Source organism: Mastacembelus armatus, chromosome 8 (genome assembly GCF_900324485.2).
Source record: "Mastacembelus armatus chromosome 8, fMasArm1.2, whole genome shotgun sequence".
Taxonomy (NCBI): Eukaryota; Metazoa; Chordata; class Actinopteri; order Synbranchiformes; family Mastacembelidae; genus Mastacembelus; species Mastacembelus armatus.
Window position 1 is genome coordinate 6,024,507 of NC_046640.1, and position 20,072 is coordinate 6,044,578.

The window sequence follows — 20,072 nt, forward strand, 5'->3', positions numbered from 1 at the left end:
AGCTCATTTCAGCCGCTATTATCTGAGCTCTTGTCCTTTCAGTCGTGACCCAAAGCTCATGAGCATAGCTCATGTCACCTTTCGGCTCAGATCCTTCTTCACCACAACGGACCGGTACATCGACCGCATTGCTGCTGCTGATGTACCAATCTGTCTGTCATTCTCACTTGTGAGCAAGATCCCAAGATACTTAAACCTGAGGAAGGATCTTTCCTCTGACCTGGAGATGGCAAGCCACATTTTTCTGCTTGAGAACCATGACCTCGGACTTGGAGGTGCTGATTCTCATCCCAGCCACTTCACACTCGGTTGCTCCAGTGCACGCTGAAGGTCCTGGCTTGATGGAACCAACAGAACAACATCATTTGTAAAAAGCAGAGATGAGATCCTGTGGTCCCCGAACTGGACTCCTTCCGGCCCCTGGCTGTGCCTAGCAATTCTGTCCATAAAAATAATGAACAGAACCGAGTGACAGGGTAGCCCTGCTGGAGTCCGACATGCACTGGGAACAGGTCTGACTTACGAACCAAGCTCCTGCTCCGATTGTACAGAGACTGGAGAGCCCTTAGCAAAGGGCCCCAGACCCCATACTCCCGGAGCACCTCCCATAGGATGTCATGAGGGATACAGTTGAATGATTTCTCCAAATCCACAAAGCACATCTGAACTTGTTGGACAAACTCCCAAGAACCCTCTCGCACCCAGGGATACTGTCCCTGATCGCCATATGATGTTGCGGAGCCCCATGTCAGCCCAACAACATTCAGAGACTTGAGATACTTGGGGCAGATCTCATCCACCCCTGGTGCCTTGCCATTGAGGAGCTGCTGAACTACCTCAGTGACTTCAGCTTGCGTGATGGGCAGATCAGTCTCCGACTCATCAGCCTCTGCTTCCTTTATGGAAGACGCGTCAGTGGGGTTGAGGAGATCTAAAAAGTGTTCCTTCCACCGTCTGACAATATCTCCAGTTGAGATCAGCAGCTCCCCACCTCCACTGGTGCTGGCAGTGCTGGCAGAGCACTGCTTCCCCTTCCTGAGGCGCTGAACGGTTTGCCAGAATTTTCTTTTGGCCGACCATTAGTCCTCCTCCATGGCCTCACCAAAGTCCTGTCAGACCACAGTTTTTGTCTCTGCCACCAACCGGGCCGCAGCACAATTGGCCTGCTGGTACCTGTCAGCTGCTGATGGAGTCCCCATTTGGAGCACCCTTCCCAGAGACTCCAAAAAGGCAGGGTATTCTGTATTGCTGCTCAGCCCATAGGCCAAAACAACAGTGAGAGACCTGTCCCCAACCTGAAGGCACAGGGAAGCGACCCCCTCATTCAACGAGGAAAACTCCAACACCTGGCAGCTGAGCTGGGGAGCTATGAGTAAGCTCACACCAGCCTGCTGCTCCTCACTGCGGGTAACTCCAGAGTAAAAGTGAGTCCAACCCCTCTCAATGAGTTGGGTTTCAGAGCCCAGGCTGTGCGTGGAGGTGAGCTATCTCTAGTCAGTACCACTCAACCTCCTGCACAAGCTCAGGCTCATTCCCCCGCAGCGAGGTGACATTCCATGCCCCTAGAGCCAGTTTTAGCATCCAGAGATCGGGTCACAAGGCCCCCACCTTGGACTACAATCCACAATGCACCGGCCCCTTATGGATCCTCCTGCGAGTGGTGGGCCCACAGAAGGGTGGCAACATGTCGCCATTTGCCATATGCAAATCTAATTTCACTTGGGCTGTAACAATATTTACTAGAATGATAATTTATCTGAAGACATTAGAAAAATGTATATCTAAAAGTTTTTACATGTACTTTAAAACCCATACATGAGATCATCCATGTTAGGTTTTTTTTTTGTTTTTTGTAAAGTGCCTTGAGATGATTATATTGTGATTTGGCACTATACAAATAAAATTGAATTGAATTGAATTGATCTCGGACCCCTACGAGGACACGGCTGGCCAGTCTGGCCACGTGTTCGGGCCTCCAGCTAGCCCCTCACCTACACCAACACTCGATCATTAGCCTGTTGTGGCCTCACCTGCTCGATGGTGAATGGCTCCCCAACGCGACTGCTGTCACCTGGCCCTGCTGCCACCGATGATGGCCCCAGACCCCATTCTCCTGGCAATGGAAATAACAACACTCGTCAGCGAGGCATGGACGTCTGGAAAGGTGGTCAGTGTTGAACCTCAAAGTTGTACTCTTGTAGGATCTCCAGCCACCTTGCTACCTTGGAAGTCCAGCATCCAGGTGAGGCTAGCGTGATCGGTTCTAAGCGTAAACCTGGTGCCCATGTAGTGCCTGAAGTGACGGACTGCCAGGACCACCGCTAGCAACGCGTGCCAGGTGACACAGTAGTTTCTTTCTGAGCTGCTGAGGCTGTAACTATAGTAGGCCACCACCTGCTCTCCAGTCTCCCCCTTCTGGGAGAGTACGGCCCCGACTCCCATGTTACTGGCATAACTGTCTAGAAGGAAAGGCTGGTTGGGATCAGGGTAGGCCAGGACAGGAGCGTCGATGAGAGTGGCTTTCAGCTGCCAGAAGGCCACCGTGCAGTCCTCATAACACCCAAACCGCCGGCCTTTGTTTGTCAGCTGATGTAAGGGGCTGGCGATGGTGGCAATGTCTCTGACAAACCTCCTGTAATAGGCCCAGGAAGTTCTGCAACTCAGTGATGTTGGTTGGTGTGGGCCACTCTCTCACCATGGCTACCTTTGTTGGGTCAGTAGCCACCCCCCGTTTTCTTCCACACCTAAATCAAGGGTGCAGCCCAGGGACTGTTGGCTGCCATATCTTGAATCATTTCCTGGGGGTAGAGGACTTGGGACAGGGCAGTCCCTGGCGAAGTGCCCTGGTTCTCCGCAGCAGAAGCTCTTATCATCTGGCGCTGGATGGGAGATCGACCAGTAGCACCTCCTCAGCCTGCTCAGCCTCTCTCAGCACCTCCCTCAGATCTCGTGGTGATGACAGGCGGACATGCTGGCAGAGCTGGTCAGGTGTAAGGCCCCACAGGAAAGCGTGGAGGCTCAGCCCTTACCTACTTTTACTTTTACTTTTTACTTTTACTGCGACCGGGAAGGTAGGGTAACCCTTCCGGGCGTAGACTCGGATGTCAGTGGTGAAAGCGCCAACACTCTTTCCTTCGCATCGATGTGGACATAACCTGAACATAAACACATTGCTAATGCAGAAATCCAACCATCTTCCTTAAACAACACATAAATCAGCTTAAAACAAATACCCATAATGCAGACTGACTGCCGCTGACTGTCATTACAGTACTTTTGCCACCTCTGCCCACCACCGACAAGAGAGGCCGCAATGGCCCGGTGCATTGAGAGGCTGCACTCTCTTCTACTCTTGAGTTGCTCGTGGTGAGAGGCAATGGCTGGTGTAGGCTTTGCTTATAGCTCCCCAGCTCAGTCGCCATGTGCTGGAGTTTTCCCTGGTGAATGAGAGGGTCAATCCCCTGCCCTTCAGGTCGAGGATAGGTCCCTTACTGTTGTTTCGGCCTACGGGCCAAGCAGCAGTACAAAGTACCTGGCCTTCTTAGAGTTCCTGGGAGGGGTGCTGTAAGGTGCTCCAACTGGGGACTCTGTCATCCTGCTGGGTCCCCAAGAATGCTCACATGGGCAACACCAGTAGAAACCTGGGGGTGTGATTGGAAGGAACTCTCCCCGATCTGAATCTGAGTTGTGCTCTGTTGTTGGACTTCTGTGCTAGTCACAGCTTGTCCATAACAAACACTCATGTTCAAGCATAAGGGTGTCCATCAGGGAACGTGGCACCAGGACACTTTGAACTTTAAATGATTTAAATGACTTTAAATAAAATTAAAATTAGCTTCTCTTTGTCACATGCCTCATAACATCATGGTCTTTTGTTGTCTGGTTAGTCTGCCCCTGAAGGCCATTCCAGCATCAAAGGACAGAGAAAGATACATGTTTCTGATTTGTGATATTGGGATATATAAGAAAAGGTTCATAGCAATTTGCACAGCCTGAATCTTCTTGTATACTTTCAGTGCACGTGACCAGGATTAATAACACAGTAAAAGAATGTATAAAAAAACAAAAAACGTAAACACCAAAGCAAGCAGCGCAATAATGTATTAACACATTTTGTGAAATATTCATTTACCAGTTCAGTCATTTAATGGATCAGGATTAGTCCTAAGTAATTCAGTCTGATGTAAGCCACTATTTCCTAGCCTTTTTCTTTAGGGCCTGAGGCTCAAGGATATTCCCCTGACCGACAATTGCAGATAATTACAGCACTGGAGTGAAAGCTTTATTTAACAAGCTATGTCCTAAATTACCTATAATTGAAGTGGTCATTTTATAAAATCATTGACAATGTTTGATGAGTCTTACTGCTTTTCCAGATGTTTGTATAGCCAGAGAAGTCACCGGCTTCTTCTGATTTACGACCTTAGAGAAAATGGCTCCAGGACACTGGGGCACAGTGACCTTACACTGAGAAGGAATATGTTATTTTAGCAATACATTACTGAAGCCTAATTTTCATATCTGATAAAGGCTAAAGATGCTAAATCAATTTAGAACCACTGGTGTGTGTACATAAATAAACAAAATCAAATAGGGTGGTTGTGATCACTGTGTTTATTTCAAATAGACATATCTTGACCCATAGCCAATATATTAGAAAAAAATAATTCAGGATTTTAAGAGGTTGTGGTGTTTTAAAAAGAAACATTTAAAATGTCAGAAACCATCATTAAATCCATTTATGTATAAAAAGAAAAAAAGATAAATATTCACAATAATAAGTGTAGAATCATAATTAATTTAACCTGTGTATGTTGCATGCCAAAGTCTGTGCATTTAACTTTATATACTGCCAAAACCTCCAAACTCACTAAAAACACTTTCAGGGGACAAAACTGAAAAATAACAAGCTGGAGTCTGCAGCTCAATTACATTAATTTTGGCAATGAGAATAACAATGAGAACTGCAATGAGAATTGTTTTATAATGGCTTTTTATAGGTCTATAAAAAAGGTCTATAGAGCCTTTATGGTGTTACACATAACTCTGTCAGAATTCATTAAAATACACACAGTAGCCAAAACCAAATAACGTCTTCCCTTAATCTGACCTGTTTCTAACATTTACAAATCAGAAGGTTCTCTGAATTAGTACAAATCAATGAAGAACAATTATGAATAGCCCTGAAGAGTCTTTCTTTTTAGATGAACCTGGCCCATCGTAACCCCCCACCATAAGAAAACACCTGAAATGTCCAAAATTAGACATGCAGAGCTGGTGTTAGATTTGAGTTGTGGCTTTATCAAAATGCAGAGCTGCTCTGGAGGCAGAAACAAGTGGCCTAATTGTTTTAAAGTCAAACTATGTAATGTTTGGTTTAGATATAGGTGGCACAGTAAGAAGGCTTTTATGTGTGGAGTTTGCATGTTCTCCCCATGCCTGCCTGGAATTTCTCTGGGTACTCTGTCTTCCTCCCGCAGACCAAAGAAATGCAGGTTAGATTGACTGGTGCCAGTAGGTGTGAATGTTTGTCTGGCTCTGGGTGTCAGCCCTGTGATACACTGCTGATCTGTCCAGCCCACCATGTATAATGGATTGATGGATGGGAGAAATATTTAAAGCGATAATACATCCTACTTTCACTAAACCCTTGCTCCATTCACTATACCTAGGGGTTGTTGCTACAGCCATATAGTGCGTTCATCCATAAGAATGCCAAATAGCTGGCTGTATGTTGGCTTCAGTGAATCTGTAGCTCGGGAGCTAATATATAGATACATTACTCTGACTGGGCGGTTATTTTCTCACACACCTGCTGTACTCTGTCTATGTATATGTGATTTAACACTTAACACACATGATCTGATAATTTGTTAAAGATGTAGAAAACTAGGAAGCTGTGGATGCAACAATACATTTTTCCAACCATTTTGTTTAAAATCCCTTCATTGTGGTGTGGACTTTTAACTCTGTGCTTCCATTTCCATTGGGATCTAGATGATGATGATTGGCTCTCACCTAGTTGTCGCTCGCACTGCAACAGAGGATAATTATATGAAGTTTAGCCTTGTCAGCTCTCCCCTGTAATGTAGCAGGGCACTTTTTAAATATTTTAAACCTGCTATGTAAACTCCAGAGACCAGTGCAGAGTGCTATGGCTTTGTGTGGCACATTTCTCGGCTATGCATCCTGTAATAACCGACCATTCAACATCACAAGTGAGCACTGATTTAAGGCCTATTTAGATGTACCAAATTGGCAGGGTGATCTCAGCTACTATTTTTATTTCTAAGTTTTATTGGATATCATAGATTCAAGATAGTTAACGACCAAAACAGTCTTAATTGTGTTAATTGAAAATTATATTGATGGTTGATGGTGCTAATGTGTAGGCAGATCTGTGCCACTTTTATGATTACACTCCTGATAACCTATTTTGTGAATGCTGCAAACAGAAAACTAAGCAGACCAGTAATTTGTGTAGTCACAATTTAGTTTCACTCATCTGAATTTGCTTTTTTATCTTAAGGAACCAATCATAATATCTGTTCACTGCAGTTGATCCCTGCTATTTTTTGCCTTCAGGGTGGCTCAGACTCTAAACAATGTTTGTGACCCTAAGAGCTCCAGTCAGCTTGCTGGAATAAATCCATAATTTATCCTGGAAGTGTTGCTTCTTCTTGTCACATCATTTGAGTCCTTGGCATGGAGTCTTGCTGGTGTCCAGGGTACCAGTGTCCAAAATTGTTCATGTATGCTCCAGAGTGCACTGGTGCACTTTTGGCAGCCATGCTGATGTCCCACAGGGAGCAAGGAGACGAGGATGATGCTGGTGGGGGTGGAAGGTGGTCTCCTTCAGGCCCGCAAGGTCCATTTTTCATGATCTTCTTGTATTTGGATCTTTTGTTTTGGAACCATATTTTCACCTGAGGGACAAAGAAAGTAAAACACAGTACGTTAACAATAGACAGTAGATGGGAGACAGGAAATGGGGGGAGGACTCATAATAGGAACCATACAAACAAATGATCCTTGTTTCATAACCCTGGGTCACCATGTGTGGCTTAGTGATTCTATTGTACAGTATAATAAATGACCCAACATTCCTTTATCCTTAATAAGCATTAAAATAAAGTTAGCATTCAATTAAAGCCATGACCAAAATGTGTTGACAATCTTAAAGAAAAAAAAAAAAACTTTTTTACTACTTTTTATTTACTACTGGTTTAACACCAGTAAAACAAGCTAAAAATAAAAAGGAGTTTTTTATAACTAAAAGTATATTACAATGTATGACAGTTTTATGGTTCCAGTTTTAGTAAACAAATACTTCACTGATGATGTGAAAGATGGCCAAATTGACTAATTACAGTGCAGACAGTGCATGTTCTGTAATATTACTGTAACTGATTACTCAAATTTATCCTTCTCTGCCCTGAAAGAGTCATATAGAGTTGATTCAGTTTGGACTGAATTGCTGCGCTAATAAACATTATTTTGCGACCTCTCTGTAGGCCTCCCCTGGTAATGTCAGTGAAGATAGCCATTGTATAAAAGAAAACTGATTTATGGGCCAAATGCACTGAATATTAGAAAAGAGGGAGCAAAAAACAGGTGAGATCAAGCAGAAGAACATGTGATCCAACAAACAATACCTAAAAAAAGGCAAGATAACATTACTGTGCCGTACATTATGTCAATACAAAGCTACTTTAAGTCAACAGGATTAATGGCATCTGGGAACAATCCACAATTTTCCCCTAGCTGAAGATGTTTTTTTACATTTATGTTTTAGTTGAGTATCTCCCAGACACAGAATCGTATTTTAATGTGATTGAATCCAGTGTCAGATAATCTACAAAGACTATGAGCCATAATTAAAAGCTCGTTAATACAACCTGAAAATTATAATGATTATAATAAAGTATAGGGCTGTACCACACTCACTATTGTATATGAACCATAGACACAACTTGCAGGATTACCATTAGCAGTAATGCAATTAAATAACCTGCTATTACATAATAATGAGCTACACACAAGAACAAATAATTGTGAAATACTGAAGAGTAACAAGGCCAGCAGACAGAAATGTCATTAGATCTGTGTATGTCACAGCTCTATTGATTAGTGGCCCCGGAGTACTAATATTATTTGAATATTTTAGTGATCCTATGTAAGCTAAAAATGCCAGGCCATACTGTGTTGGTTGTTACAAAACCTTAATGATTAGTCCCTAGAGGGTAATGAGGGTAATAACAGTGTACAATTACAGCATAATGTGTAATGTAATGTAATTCACAAGCTGCCTGACAGAAATAATAGTCAAATGAAGCAAAATATTTAGCTGAATATCACTTCAATCATTTTCTGTGAGATTATTTGGTTGTTATTGACATAATTGGCATGTTCAGTGTTTCCAGCCTGCTTGAAAATTGAGCATCAAATTACACAAATATGCCTCTCGGGCAACCTGTCAGCTTAGCAGGAACAAATGTATCATAATTAATCACACGGTGAAGAATACCTTTGTCTGAAACAGGTTTTAACTGAGCTTTAAAGGAATAACGAACGCTGAAGGACTGGTGCTGCTTGGAGAAAAAGCTCTGGACAGCAGATAAAAGAGCAAGGAAAAAAGTAAACACTCCTGGCACAATTTTTTTTTTCTTTTCTACACTGACAGTCCTGGGAAATATTACTCTTGGATTTATGGGTATTTCTGAAGATAGTTGAAGTGGTTTATGGAAGAAACTCTATTCAGTAAAAAGTCTATTTTCAGCCTGACTTAATGTGTGGAAAAAAATTATGCTCTTGCCTGCTAATTAAAATGGGACTCAGCTTTCATTCAGCCAAGAAGTCATGCAGAGTGAATTTTGACATTTAACTTAATTTCTATTGTTCCAGTGTATCTGCTGATGTCAGTAACACCTTGTTAGAAGTTAGTATGGACTGTGACAAATACATATGCAACACCATTATAATTATACCACCAAATGCTAGGAGAATTAAAATGGACTTGCACTTTAAACTCTTAGGTTCTCCAGTTTCTTGAGAGTGAATTCCACATGTGAAAGACAATCCTACTGACAAACCAAATAACTCTGAATTCTAGGCATCTCTTTATAATAAGCTATAAACTAATGTAATGAAAACAACATCCACTAAACCCAGTGCCTGCATTATAATAATTACCTAGCTCAAGCTCACAGATGAAAAGCTAAAGTCAGTAGGTGGAGCGTAGCTCATGAGTCCAGGAGTCAGTCAACAGCACGTTAAGCTAATGCAGCCTCAGTGAGAGGATTTCTGCTGTAATTATTGGTTTCATATTCCAGCAGCAACACAGAGCTGACAGCTTCCCTGAGAGTGCAGTTATTGACACCAGCATTGGAGGGGACATTGTATGTGGATCTCATAGTCTTTTTTTATTTCATTACCATTGTGGTAAGGAAATTTTGGCATTGTGAGGACATTTTGGCTGGTCTTCACAATGTGAAAGGCCTGTTTAAGGATTCAGGCTGTGACTAGGCTACTTCGGATGGTTAACAGGCAACAGGCTAGAGCATCTATTATGTTATTTAGTGTCCACACAAATCTAGTAAAACCAGCATGTGTATGTGTGATCAATAGAGAGCGAGAGTTTCAGGGAAAAGTTTTGCAACTGTGCTACGTGCCATTTTTCAGCTGCGTCTGGGAACATTAGAGATTTTGATAGAGTGGTCAGCAGTTGGCTGGCAGCCTAATGGCATGAAGGCAGGATAGAGATGTGGTGTACGATCACTATCTTAAAGAGTGTGTGTGTGTGTGTGGGTGTGTGTGTGTGGGTGTTCATGTGTATGATAAAACACAAGTCACATATGTTTCAGTAGATGCATTGGGGTGTGTTTGTGTGGACAATAGTGCACCCATGCACATGAGAAATGTACATATGTGCACAACATATACTGTATGTGCTTGTAGTTACATAGGCACACTAGACTAATTACAATTCACTGAGTGCAACATGAAAGCGTGATTCAGTACAAGCTGTTCTATGTCTCTACTTACTGTTAACAGCCGGATGAGAGAAAACTTCCTCCAGAATTACACATTAGATGTTTTAATGTAATATCATTTTATTTCCACAATTATATTCACAATAATAATCTTCAAATTAATTTCATTGGGCTTTAGCTCTAAAATAGGCTTGTTCAATAACATGAAATTACATTTGTTCTTGAGAGAAACTACTTATTCCATGTTTCCATATGGATTGCAAAGTGCAGCAATATAGATTTTTATTAGATTATTTAAAAAATGTATTAAGTAATGTAATGTAATTAATGTATTAATGGAAAAACTGTGGTTAGATCTAAAGTTAGACTCTTTTGCTTCTTACACCAACTTTACAGACAGACAGAACTCTGGGATTCTTTACTGTTTAATGTCAGCATTTTCAATATTATCTACTTTTGCAATATTTGCATATGACAACTATCAGATGGATAAAGGAAAAGTACAGTTGATGAAATTAGCCACTGGACAAGAAACACCGTCAGTCAAACTGTCCTTAAGTTAGTCTGATTTATTTGGAATAAAGTCTGTTCTAAAAGTGTATCACAGCTTGCCAAGCAACTAGGAACAATTCTAAGCTGCACATTTTGTATTGCAGTATCACATGATGCACTCTGGCCCAAAAAGACTGTTAGAAAAAAAATTTCAGCTTCACAAATGTCCTGTATAATCAGAATTTGATCCACTCAGTGTAATAAATTGTATAAAGTCTGGAAGTGTTATATCATGCTGTAATAGAACCCAAGCTTAATTAATTAATTCAGATTAGGAAAAGACTGTGGCTGTAATAAATAAAATATGATTAAGGTAGGGCTAAATTTAGGCTTATTTACTTTCTATCCAAGAGTCTGATGTGAACGTCTATATGCTAAATATAATGCCATTGGCAGCATTTGGTTAGATTAGATTAGCATAAAGATTAGGAACAGGGGGAATAGCCTGCCTCTGAATACACACAAAATCCCCCTATAAGCACTCCTACACCTCACTGGTTCTCATGCTATATCTTTTTTGTTTAAGCAGTACAGAAACTATGCACTGGTTTACTTCTCTGATCACTGACTTCCTGAAATCTACTCTGGCTGCCTGGCAGCCCGAAGGTGAAGCTAGTCTCTTTCTCTTTCAAATTATGAGCTATGTAATTGTTGAATATAAATGTAATTCCAATTATACTGGACTGAGTTAAATAATTTGTTAAACCAGTTTACACTTTAGTAACAATGTCAAACTGTAACATTTCTTAGCAAGCAAACTTTGTAGTGTGGCTACATATGTAATGGTCTTGTACCTTGACATTGAGTTTTTGCTTTTGCCCACAAAATGTGCCTTTATTCCTTAAACTAAAATCATTTATTCTTTATTTACACTGTACTATCAGATGAGCTCTGACATATACTTCAAAGAGTTTAATGCAATCAACCAAAGCCCATTTTCCCCAAGAGAAAGGTTCAAACAGAGTGTGCTTCTTTGCTGTGCACGCATGAGTATGGCTTGCACTAGACCACATTCAAAACCTCTTTTACCACTACAAAAGACAAAGGTAATTCAATGAATCATCTCGTCCTTCTAGTGTAAACATGGATCCAGTGGTTAATTCATACAGGATTAGCTCAGTTCATCGGATGACATCAGCTGCCTCAGTACACACACACACACATGCATATCATATTTCAAATAAGGTCTTTTCAAACAATCCTAGCAAATGTTTCCCCAATGAGACACCTGCTTAGTTTTCCCATTTTTGACACGTGTAGTGTATCTTTGTTAATTCTCTGCAACAAACCCCTTTATTTTCTGGCAGAAAGATACTGCCACATGGCCTCCTCTCCTGTTGTTGCATGGCCAAAGATGACTGTATTCACAGCCAGGACCATAACAGCAGATGGTAACAGTGGCTGTGCATTCTGACATTGTACAGTTTAAAGTCTATACATTCAAGAAGTGATGTGTTACTAGTGTTTTTGTAAAGTGCCTTGAGATGATTATATTAAAGCGTCGATCAAAAGGCAGACCTCAGTAGATGCATCTGTCTCTTTGACTCTATAGAGAATCAAGCTGATAAGGGGGACCAACTTTAAATGGATTTGGTTGTAAATTAATTTCTTATCCATCCATCCATTCTGTATACCTCTTAGTCCAAATTTCTTATTTAAATTAATAATAACAGTAATAAGCTGACCCTACCTACCCCCCCACCCACATGTGTATATTCCACCACATAATGTCTTCATCTGTGCTTTGTGCTCTCTCTCTCCCCTAGTTTGTGCTCTCTCTCTCTCTCTCTCTCTCTCTCTCTCTGTACCTTCTGCAGGTGTCCCTGGTCCTGCAGCTGTATATCGCTGATGTGCAGTTACTTGACTAGCCTCAAACCTTTTTACTGCTTGCTGCCTTTGTAAAACCTAAATGTACGTTAATTACAGAGTGAAATAAATAACGATGATTGAGTCCTTGTTCTTTCTGCTTCCAGTTAATAATTGCAAAATATATTGGCCTCTTCTTTGTATTTTTAAGCAGTGGACGTTCAACCATGTATGTGGCTAATAGCCTACATTAAAGATGCTCAAGAAATGAGGAAACAGTAAGAGGAATCAACCCTGAATCTCTGAACAGCCTTCAAACAGTCTTTCTATAGTAATAACCAAGTCACACAAACATAAAAACATCAGATAATGACCTGGTAGGTTTATTATTTTATTGTCTTAACTCAGGTTAAGTTCCTAGTTTTACTCAGGTTAAATACCAACTCAGATTGGTATTCTCTGGGACTCAGAGTATACAAACAGCAAATATCAGACCTTTGATCAAGTGGATTAAAGTTTAATCCCTCTTGTGTGATATCAGTGGATTGTGGCAAATCAGACAATTTCTTGGGGGAAAATGTGGTGGATAATTATAAATTCCAAGATGTCTAATAAAAATTGAAATTGAACTTTAAATGGTCACACTGGTGAAACCAGAGGCTTAGAAACATCACTTATTCAACATGACTGTGACCAATGTTGGTTCACTGACTTCATGTGACAGACGAAATGACTGCCATCAGGCTTTTATTTGCCCGTAACTACATGTGTGTGCATGTGTACAATTCGCAGAAAAAGAAACCAGAGAAAAAACCCTTGGACCAGCTGCAAAACAACTCTCCTCCTTAACTTCAACTGCAGACATTCACGGTATCATCCAACACATAGCTACTACTGTATCTTTATTTCATCTTTTCTTCTCATCTTCAATTCTCTTCTAGTTTCAGACTAATCCAAAACAACCAATGACTAAAATTTGTGACATTTAAGTATCTCTCTGGAAATGCCAGTATCTAATTACACATACATGTACAGGAATGTGACAGCAGTTAACAAGAATGTGCCAGTGCCTGTTTGAGCTTTTATTCTGGCCTTACTGCCCTTTTACTGGGAACCAAGGAACTTTAATTACAAAGCTGAAGATGTCACTGATTTGAAATATAGATTAAATCACATTTAACCTTTTATAACAAAACTATATGTGATTCTATGTGTTATAACAATAGTAATACAACCGTGTATTACAATCACAGTTTGGGCTGTTCCCGCACACTGTGTCTTATATACTCTGAATATTAGGGTGGGGTGATGCACACACACCCTTACCTAGAAAAATTAGCTAACATTTATGTCATATCAAAAATGCTTCAGACACTTCTTGCAGATATTTAAGTTTTTACCTTAAGCAATATAATAATTTTTGAAAGTCCTCATATTACCATAAAATACTCCTCCATTTTGAGTACTTGTGGTCATCAAAAAATTACTTTTTCTTTGCATGCATCTCCTAAATATCTTTTTTAAAAGGCTAAAATAATTTGGTGTACTGTTGGAGAGTGTGTCAGAATAGACAGCCCATACTGGCTTATTTTGTGTCTATTTCTGTGTGTGTGTGTGCGTTATTCATCATGTTACCTGTGTCTGCGTCAGGCCCAGTTTGGCCGCCAGGTCGGCCCTCTCAGGCAGAGCGAGGTACTGGGTTTGCTGGAAGCGCTGGTTGAGGGCCTGGAGCTGCAGGCTGGAGTAAATGGTCCGAGGCTTCCTAATCTTTTTCCCCTTCCCATTCAGCCTCACCTCCCCGTTCTCTATCACCGCCGTAGGCTTCTCATGCTCTGTAGAAGAGAATATACATAACATGAACCACAAGGGTTTGCAGTACACTGAAGAAGTGGGCTTAGCAGCACAGAGACTGTCTTACAAAAAAAGTCACAAACATTTAAACTAACTGACCCACTTATAAGACACTCAACGTCTTTGTGTTTATGAAATGTTTTAAAAAACAAGGTGGTTGGAAGATAAAAACTGACAACCTTTGATGTAAAATGTGCTGTCTTATTGAACATGTGGGTGTTTTCATACAGAGCACGTAGCTTTAGATTTTTAACAAAGGTAAAATCTAAGTAGTATATTAAAAAGATTAGTAGATATAAAAGTAAAAACAGCATTTCAGAGTGCAGGTCTCCTTTTATACAATACACAGATTAGATTTGATTAGCCTATATTAGACTGTGATGAATGCCCGTAAATGTAAACATAACATGAAACCTTTTTCATTCAGAAACATATTAGAAACATATATATTTAATGTCACATTCTTGTGTTGTCAATTATTATTATTTATTTATTTATTTATGTATTTATTTTTTATTTTGACTTTCTTGGCCAATATTAAAGTGTAGTAATAAAAAACAATGTGACCGTAATCATCTAAAATTTGTTCAGATTTTTAGCACAAATTGGAAAGATAAAAACATGGTCTTGGTATTTCTGTTATTTGAATCCAGAAACCCAGCAGCAAACAAGACTAACATCAGTTCAAATCAGTACACAGTGATTATTAGGTTGCCGAGAACGTGTTTTGTGGATTTAAACTGAGTCCAAGCGGCTGTGAACTCGAAGAAAAATCATGCTGTATGTACATGAGCTGGAATTGCCATGAACTAAATCTAGTTAAGTATATAATGTAGATTATTAAGCGCAGGTAAAGTGATAAGTCCTCTTTGTCTTCTCACAGCAGCTCAGTTTACAAGTAATTCAGTCATAAACAGCAAAAAGCTACACAGCGGCGTACGTTCGCCCACACTGATCTTTGTTATGACATGAGCTCAATGCCTGCAGTGGCAGGAGAGAACAACTGTGCACAAGCCAAGCCCCACAAGTCGTTCAGATTCTGTAACTGAGCTGTAGCTCATGCAACCAGAAGAAACAGTACTACAACACTGATGTGCATCAACACTGGAGAAGGTGTGGGCACTGTGAAGAAATTTAACAAAGAAAATAAAACAGAAAAATGGACACTTTTGTTGACAGTTGCTTTAACCTTTGTGTTGCCAGGGGCACAATAGATGAGAATAGAAGTTTTTGCTTAATTTATTTCACCTCACAGTATTAAAATCCAATGTGTAAAATATGTTGCAACCTCACTTTGCAACAAATTGCCCATGAACATGTGACAGTAGTTGAGAAAAAAGGAAAAAAAAAACATAAAGCATTGAATTTTAGATGTGTTGTTTTTTTTTGTGCAAAACGTGACAAAGAAATATACAGTGCATTATCACAGAGAGGTTTAACTCCCTGCTAGAGCTCCTATAAACAAATTGTTCAAATTACAACAACAAAAAGAGTTGCTGCTGTAGAGAAAAGTACAGTCCACAGGAATCACTGCTCTGCATTTCAAGATTATTCTCATAAAATTAGTAAATTTTGTGAATTAGAGTGGCAATAAAACAATGTTAAGTGTGTATACAAAAGACTTTTAATGAAAAAGGCATAATTCAATTGGGTTTAAATCATTTTAAATGCAGATAGACTATCATGTAGATTAGCAGCATGTTCTGCTGCATAGGGACAAAATATTGTTGTAATTCTATAGGCCCCGTCTTGTAGTTTTGGCGGTTTTATACTTTGTTTTTGACAAAGTTAGGAGTCAGCTGTACTGGCTGAGTTTGTGTTTAAAAGGGGAGCGCTTAAAAAATGCACATAGCCTACAGAAAGTAGAAATGCATCTGACTCTGTGGGTTCAAGAGAGCCTGGGGTCTGCACACATTATTAATTTTATTACTATCATTAGTAGTAGGCCTAGAGTTTGTAGTATATCAGGCTCTACAGCTGTTAATGGTTAATGGAACATATATTTGGGGTGACAAACAGCCACTTCGCCCAGTGTGCAACTGGCTCTCATTTCATATTGGTTAAGTTTTTGTCCATGTAATATGGATTCCTGCTCATTCCTGAAATGCTGGTGATAACCTGTTATATCAAAATTTGACTGCAGAATTGTATGTTTTTATCTGCTGTCATTGGCTTTAATGTAGCCTAAACTGTTATAAAAACTTTAAATAGCCACTCCAGACAGTAAATTCTTTGACCAGATTTGCCCCACACGAATTTATATTTTAAAGTCATCAATATTCATTCATCAATAGTGATAGGTATCTGTCTTCTTGCGATATTCCACATGTTAAGCTATATTTTATTTTGATTTTTTTAAGACTGTTAGTGGGTTCAACTTAAATCTTAGTATATTATTATTATTATTATTATTATTGCAGGCCTTTCAGTGTGTTCATAGCGAACTAATGAGTGTGTGGGTTTTGGGCCACTGCGGGACACCACAGGGCCGGTGTTGCTTCTTGTGGAGTGTTCCACAGTCTCTGCAAGACTCATCTTCCATCCAACCCTAAAGCACACTACACACAACTCTGCGGCAGACCTGAGTGTGGATCCAATTATTGTAGCGCCTCCACTGCGGTTTATTTTCATTTTCTACACTCTTGACGTCCTTCAGCTACTTAACTGTTAAGACATCTGTGAAAAATAAACCCCTGAGATTTGCCTTCAGTTATTTTGTTTGTATTCATACATTTAATGTAATCAGTGATAGTAGGCCGACAGTTCATTTTAACCTGGGCTGCAATAATGTGTTTCTGTACGAGGCACAGGAGCAGTGAAAAAATCATTTTAGCACGGGTGGGCCTAGAAAAAAATATCCATGGAAAAAACTTCAGGTCGTGAGCTGCCGCTTCCTTCACTTTTCTTTGTCCACCCCCAACTGAAAACCACCTGAAAGGACTTTAGACTAACTCGGTCTTAATAATAGGCCCATGTGCTCTGATCAACATAACATGCCTACATATTTGGGCCGTATTCGTGGCAAGGCCGAACTGTAGCAAGAAAAGAAAAGTCCCCCATCTTATCTATTCAAATGTCCCGGGAAAACCTACCCGCATCCTCCAGTCTGGTGTGTCCAAGCGCGCCGCCGTGACTCCCGTGCTGGTAGGGCAGGTAGGCCCCGGGGTGGTGCGTGCTCACCGGGCTGTGGTACGGTGGGTATCCCAACGGGCGACCGTACGAGGATGCGCTGGAGGTGAAGGGTCCATCGTGCTGCGAAGCTCCTACGGCGTGCAGACCGTGGACCGGGTAATGGTTGTGGGACAAACCGGGGGAGGGCTGCTGGTGACCGGGATGTCCGGGGTAACCGTGGCCGCCGAATTCCAAAAACGCCGATTTGGACGGATCGGATGGGACTAGAGTGTCCGAAATAGAGCTCATAGTCATCATTGGGGTGAGGGGCGGTGGCTGGTGGGAAATAAGAAGGAGAAGCTATGGTCTCCGGACCGGAGCCATCACTAAGCAAGCCACTTTAAACGTTAAGAAAAAGTCAGTGGACTTTCAGAGAAGACTTTCAGTTTCCATAAACCAGCACCAGCCGTTTAAAGTTGAATACAGCTTCGATAAATGTCCCTGTGGTCTTGCTGAATAAAAAGGCAGGTTTGAAGCTGGTTTAAGTGGGTCTGCCCTCCGCTACATCCCAGTTAAAGGGTCCAGTACGCTCAGTGTTTAAAACCATTGAGTCCAACAGAAAGAGACAAGGTGCATGACAATCCACTGTGCAACCAAGAACAGGACCCGGTGGGAAAAAAAACGCTCCTGACAACTCCTGAGGCCGAAAAAAAGATTTCTAATATCCTCCGTGTTTGGATATTTCTCTCTTCTCTGAGTCCAAAACAACTCGCACGGCGCCTGTGGTTTGTGAAAAGGCTGCTGGCTGCAGAGAGCGCGGAGTGCGTTCCTCCCCTTCAGAGCGCGCTGTGTCTTCACAGTCCACTGTCTGCCTCCACTCGGCGCACACGGTGCGCTCATTGGCTGCAGCGTCTCACCGTGTCACACAAATCACAACTGGCGACAGCGGCGGACCAGCTCGGTTTCTGGCGGGGATTAGGCCTCAGTACCCACTTTCCAAAAAGGTCCTAAGTAAAGAGCCGTTTTAGCCATTAAAAACAAAAAGCAAAACACACAGACACTGATTTTTTGCCTAAATACTATCGAGGAAATCTTGTTTATTATAATTAAATAACTAACCAAATAAATTGAACCAACAAACCACTAACATAACTACATAACATTTTATGAGACTGTTGCTTGTTAATAATATAAATTACAGTGAGAGGTGAACAGCCACTTGTGGCCTATACAGTTGCCTTGTTATATAAACCACTTTATAACCTACACTATGTTAAGATATCTGGCTATAATCGTTTCTCGGGGAAAAATAAATAACATAGTCTAGTCGTGTGTGATCTAGAAGATAAGAGCGAAAACCCCACATGTTAAACAAATCGTCAATTTCATGCACAACATCTTACGGCAGGTTGGCCCATAAACCACAGCGCCTTGCCAAAAATAAATTCTACCTGCGTGCCAAAGACAAAATAAGAGGGATCTGCCAAATTAACGTCATAAGCTGCCGTTGGGGAGCTGGCTGCTCAACTTTATATCCGAGTCATTTTTATTAAACACACAGGCGTCCACAAGAACCAGACAGCCTACCAAACATATCGCACACACACACACACACACACACACACACACACACACAACACTGCCTGTGGTCCAACTACAACCAAAACACCGCTCTTTTTAGAGAAACTCCGACTTTGAGATTTCGGCAGAGAAGAGGCTCGAGCACGACAATTCCACACAGCTCACGGTCATCACGGCCACATGCGACAGAAATCTGTGGGCCTGCTTTCAAATCAAACCAAGAAACCTACAGCGTCTAAATCAAGAGAATGAAATAGTTTCAGAGGCGTCATTAGATTCAGATGAATCTTTTTTTTTTTGGAAAAAACCACATGTATTAGTAGGTTTCTGTGAATGAATGTAAAGAACGCAGCGATGCATCATTACATTTTATTTGGAGGCAGCAAAAAACATAAGATGCAGGCGGTTTTAAAGGGTTTGGTGAGGGAGACAGTCTGGTGTTGTGGAAAGAAATGAAGCGACTGTACTTTTACTTGAGTTTTTCCATATTCAATCCCTATTTGTCACTGCATTCCAGAGGGAAATATTGTATTTTTCCCTGACTCCATCTGACAACTTGTTATTTTTCAGATGAAGATTTGAAAAATACAGGCTCATATAGTTAAATATCAAACCCTGAAGTTCCCAACCGGTTTGAGGTGTGTCTCCTTACAGAAAGCTGTGTTTTGTTTGGGCCCTGGTAACACTTTATGAATTGTTAGCAGCCCCACCAAAGAGGTAAATGTATCCTATATTTAACAAGAAAACAAAGACAAGAGAATCCTAAAAGAATGTGTGGAGCTGAAATTTGTTATTTCTTCCATCTTTTCATGACCCCTCAGGTTTATATTTTGACCTGCAGTTACTGGGCACTGCTACACTAAAGGCCTAAATTATCTAACTATGTCTAAAGTGTTAAATGAATAGATGGTTCTTGTTCACAAGAACATGGAGACTGGTGTAGAAATAGATAACATATGACCAGTGGTATAAATACCACAATGTAATAATGCTCTCTTACAAGGAAAGGTTTGCATTAAAATGTTACTTCAGTAAAACTGCAGAAGTTTTAGCAGCCAAATATATACTTGAAGTACCAAAACTAAAAGTATTCAATGGAACATTTCTCATTAAGGCCTCCTATATTTTTGGATCATATTTATTGGCACATTATTGTGTCCACAACATATATATGCTTAT

The 20,072-nt window shown here is 40.8% G+C and overlaps 1 protein-coding gene across 1 annotated transcript; it reads right to left on the reverse strand.

The window, feature by feature from the left end:
* Window positions 1-4,811: 4,811 nt before the first annotated feature.
* On the reverse strand, window positions 4,812-18,138 carry LOC113141106 (homeobox protein Dlx4a-like). The gene is made up of 3 exons (XM_026325329.1): window positions 17,294-18,138; window positions 13,986-14,182; window positions 4,812-6,926 (listed from the first exon to the last, which is right to left on the reverse strand). The coding sequence occupies exons 1-3, from the start codon at window positions 17,628-17,630 to the stop codon at window positions 6,684-6,686; spliced, it is 777 nt and encodes a 258-aa protein (XP_026181114.1). The 5' UTR covers window positions 17,631-18,138; the 3' UTR covers window positions 4,812-6,683.
* Between the last annotated feature and the right edge of the window lie 1,934 nt (window positions 18,139-20,072).

What these genes read in the sequence shown, in the direction of transcription:
- LOC113141106 (XM_026325329.1), bottom strand. Translation starts at nt 17,630, where the DNA reads ATGATGACTATGAGCTCTATTTCGGACACTCTAGTCCCATCCGATCCG. An exon ending in CACCAGACTGGAGGATGCGG is followed by an intron (nt 14,183 to 17,293) that starts GTAGGTTTTCCC and finishes TCTCTTCTACAG; the next exon opens with AGCATGAGAAGCCTACGGCG. An exon ending in TGGGCCTGACGCAGACACAG is followed by an intron (nt 6,927 to 13,985) that starts GTAACATGATGA and finishes TTTGTCCCTCAG; the next exon opens with GTGAAAATATGGTTCCAAAA.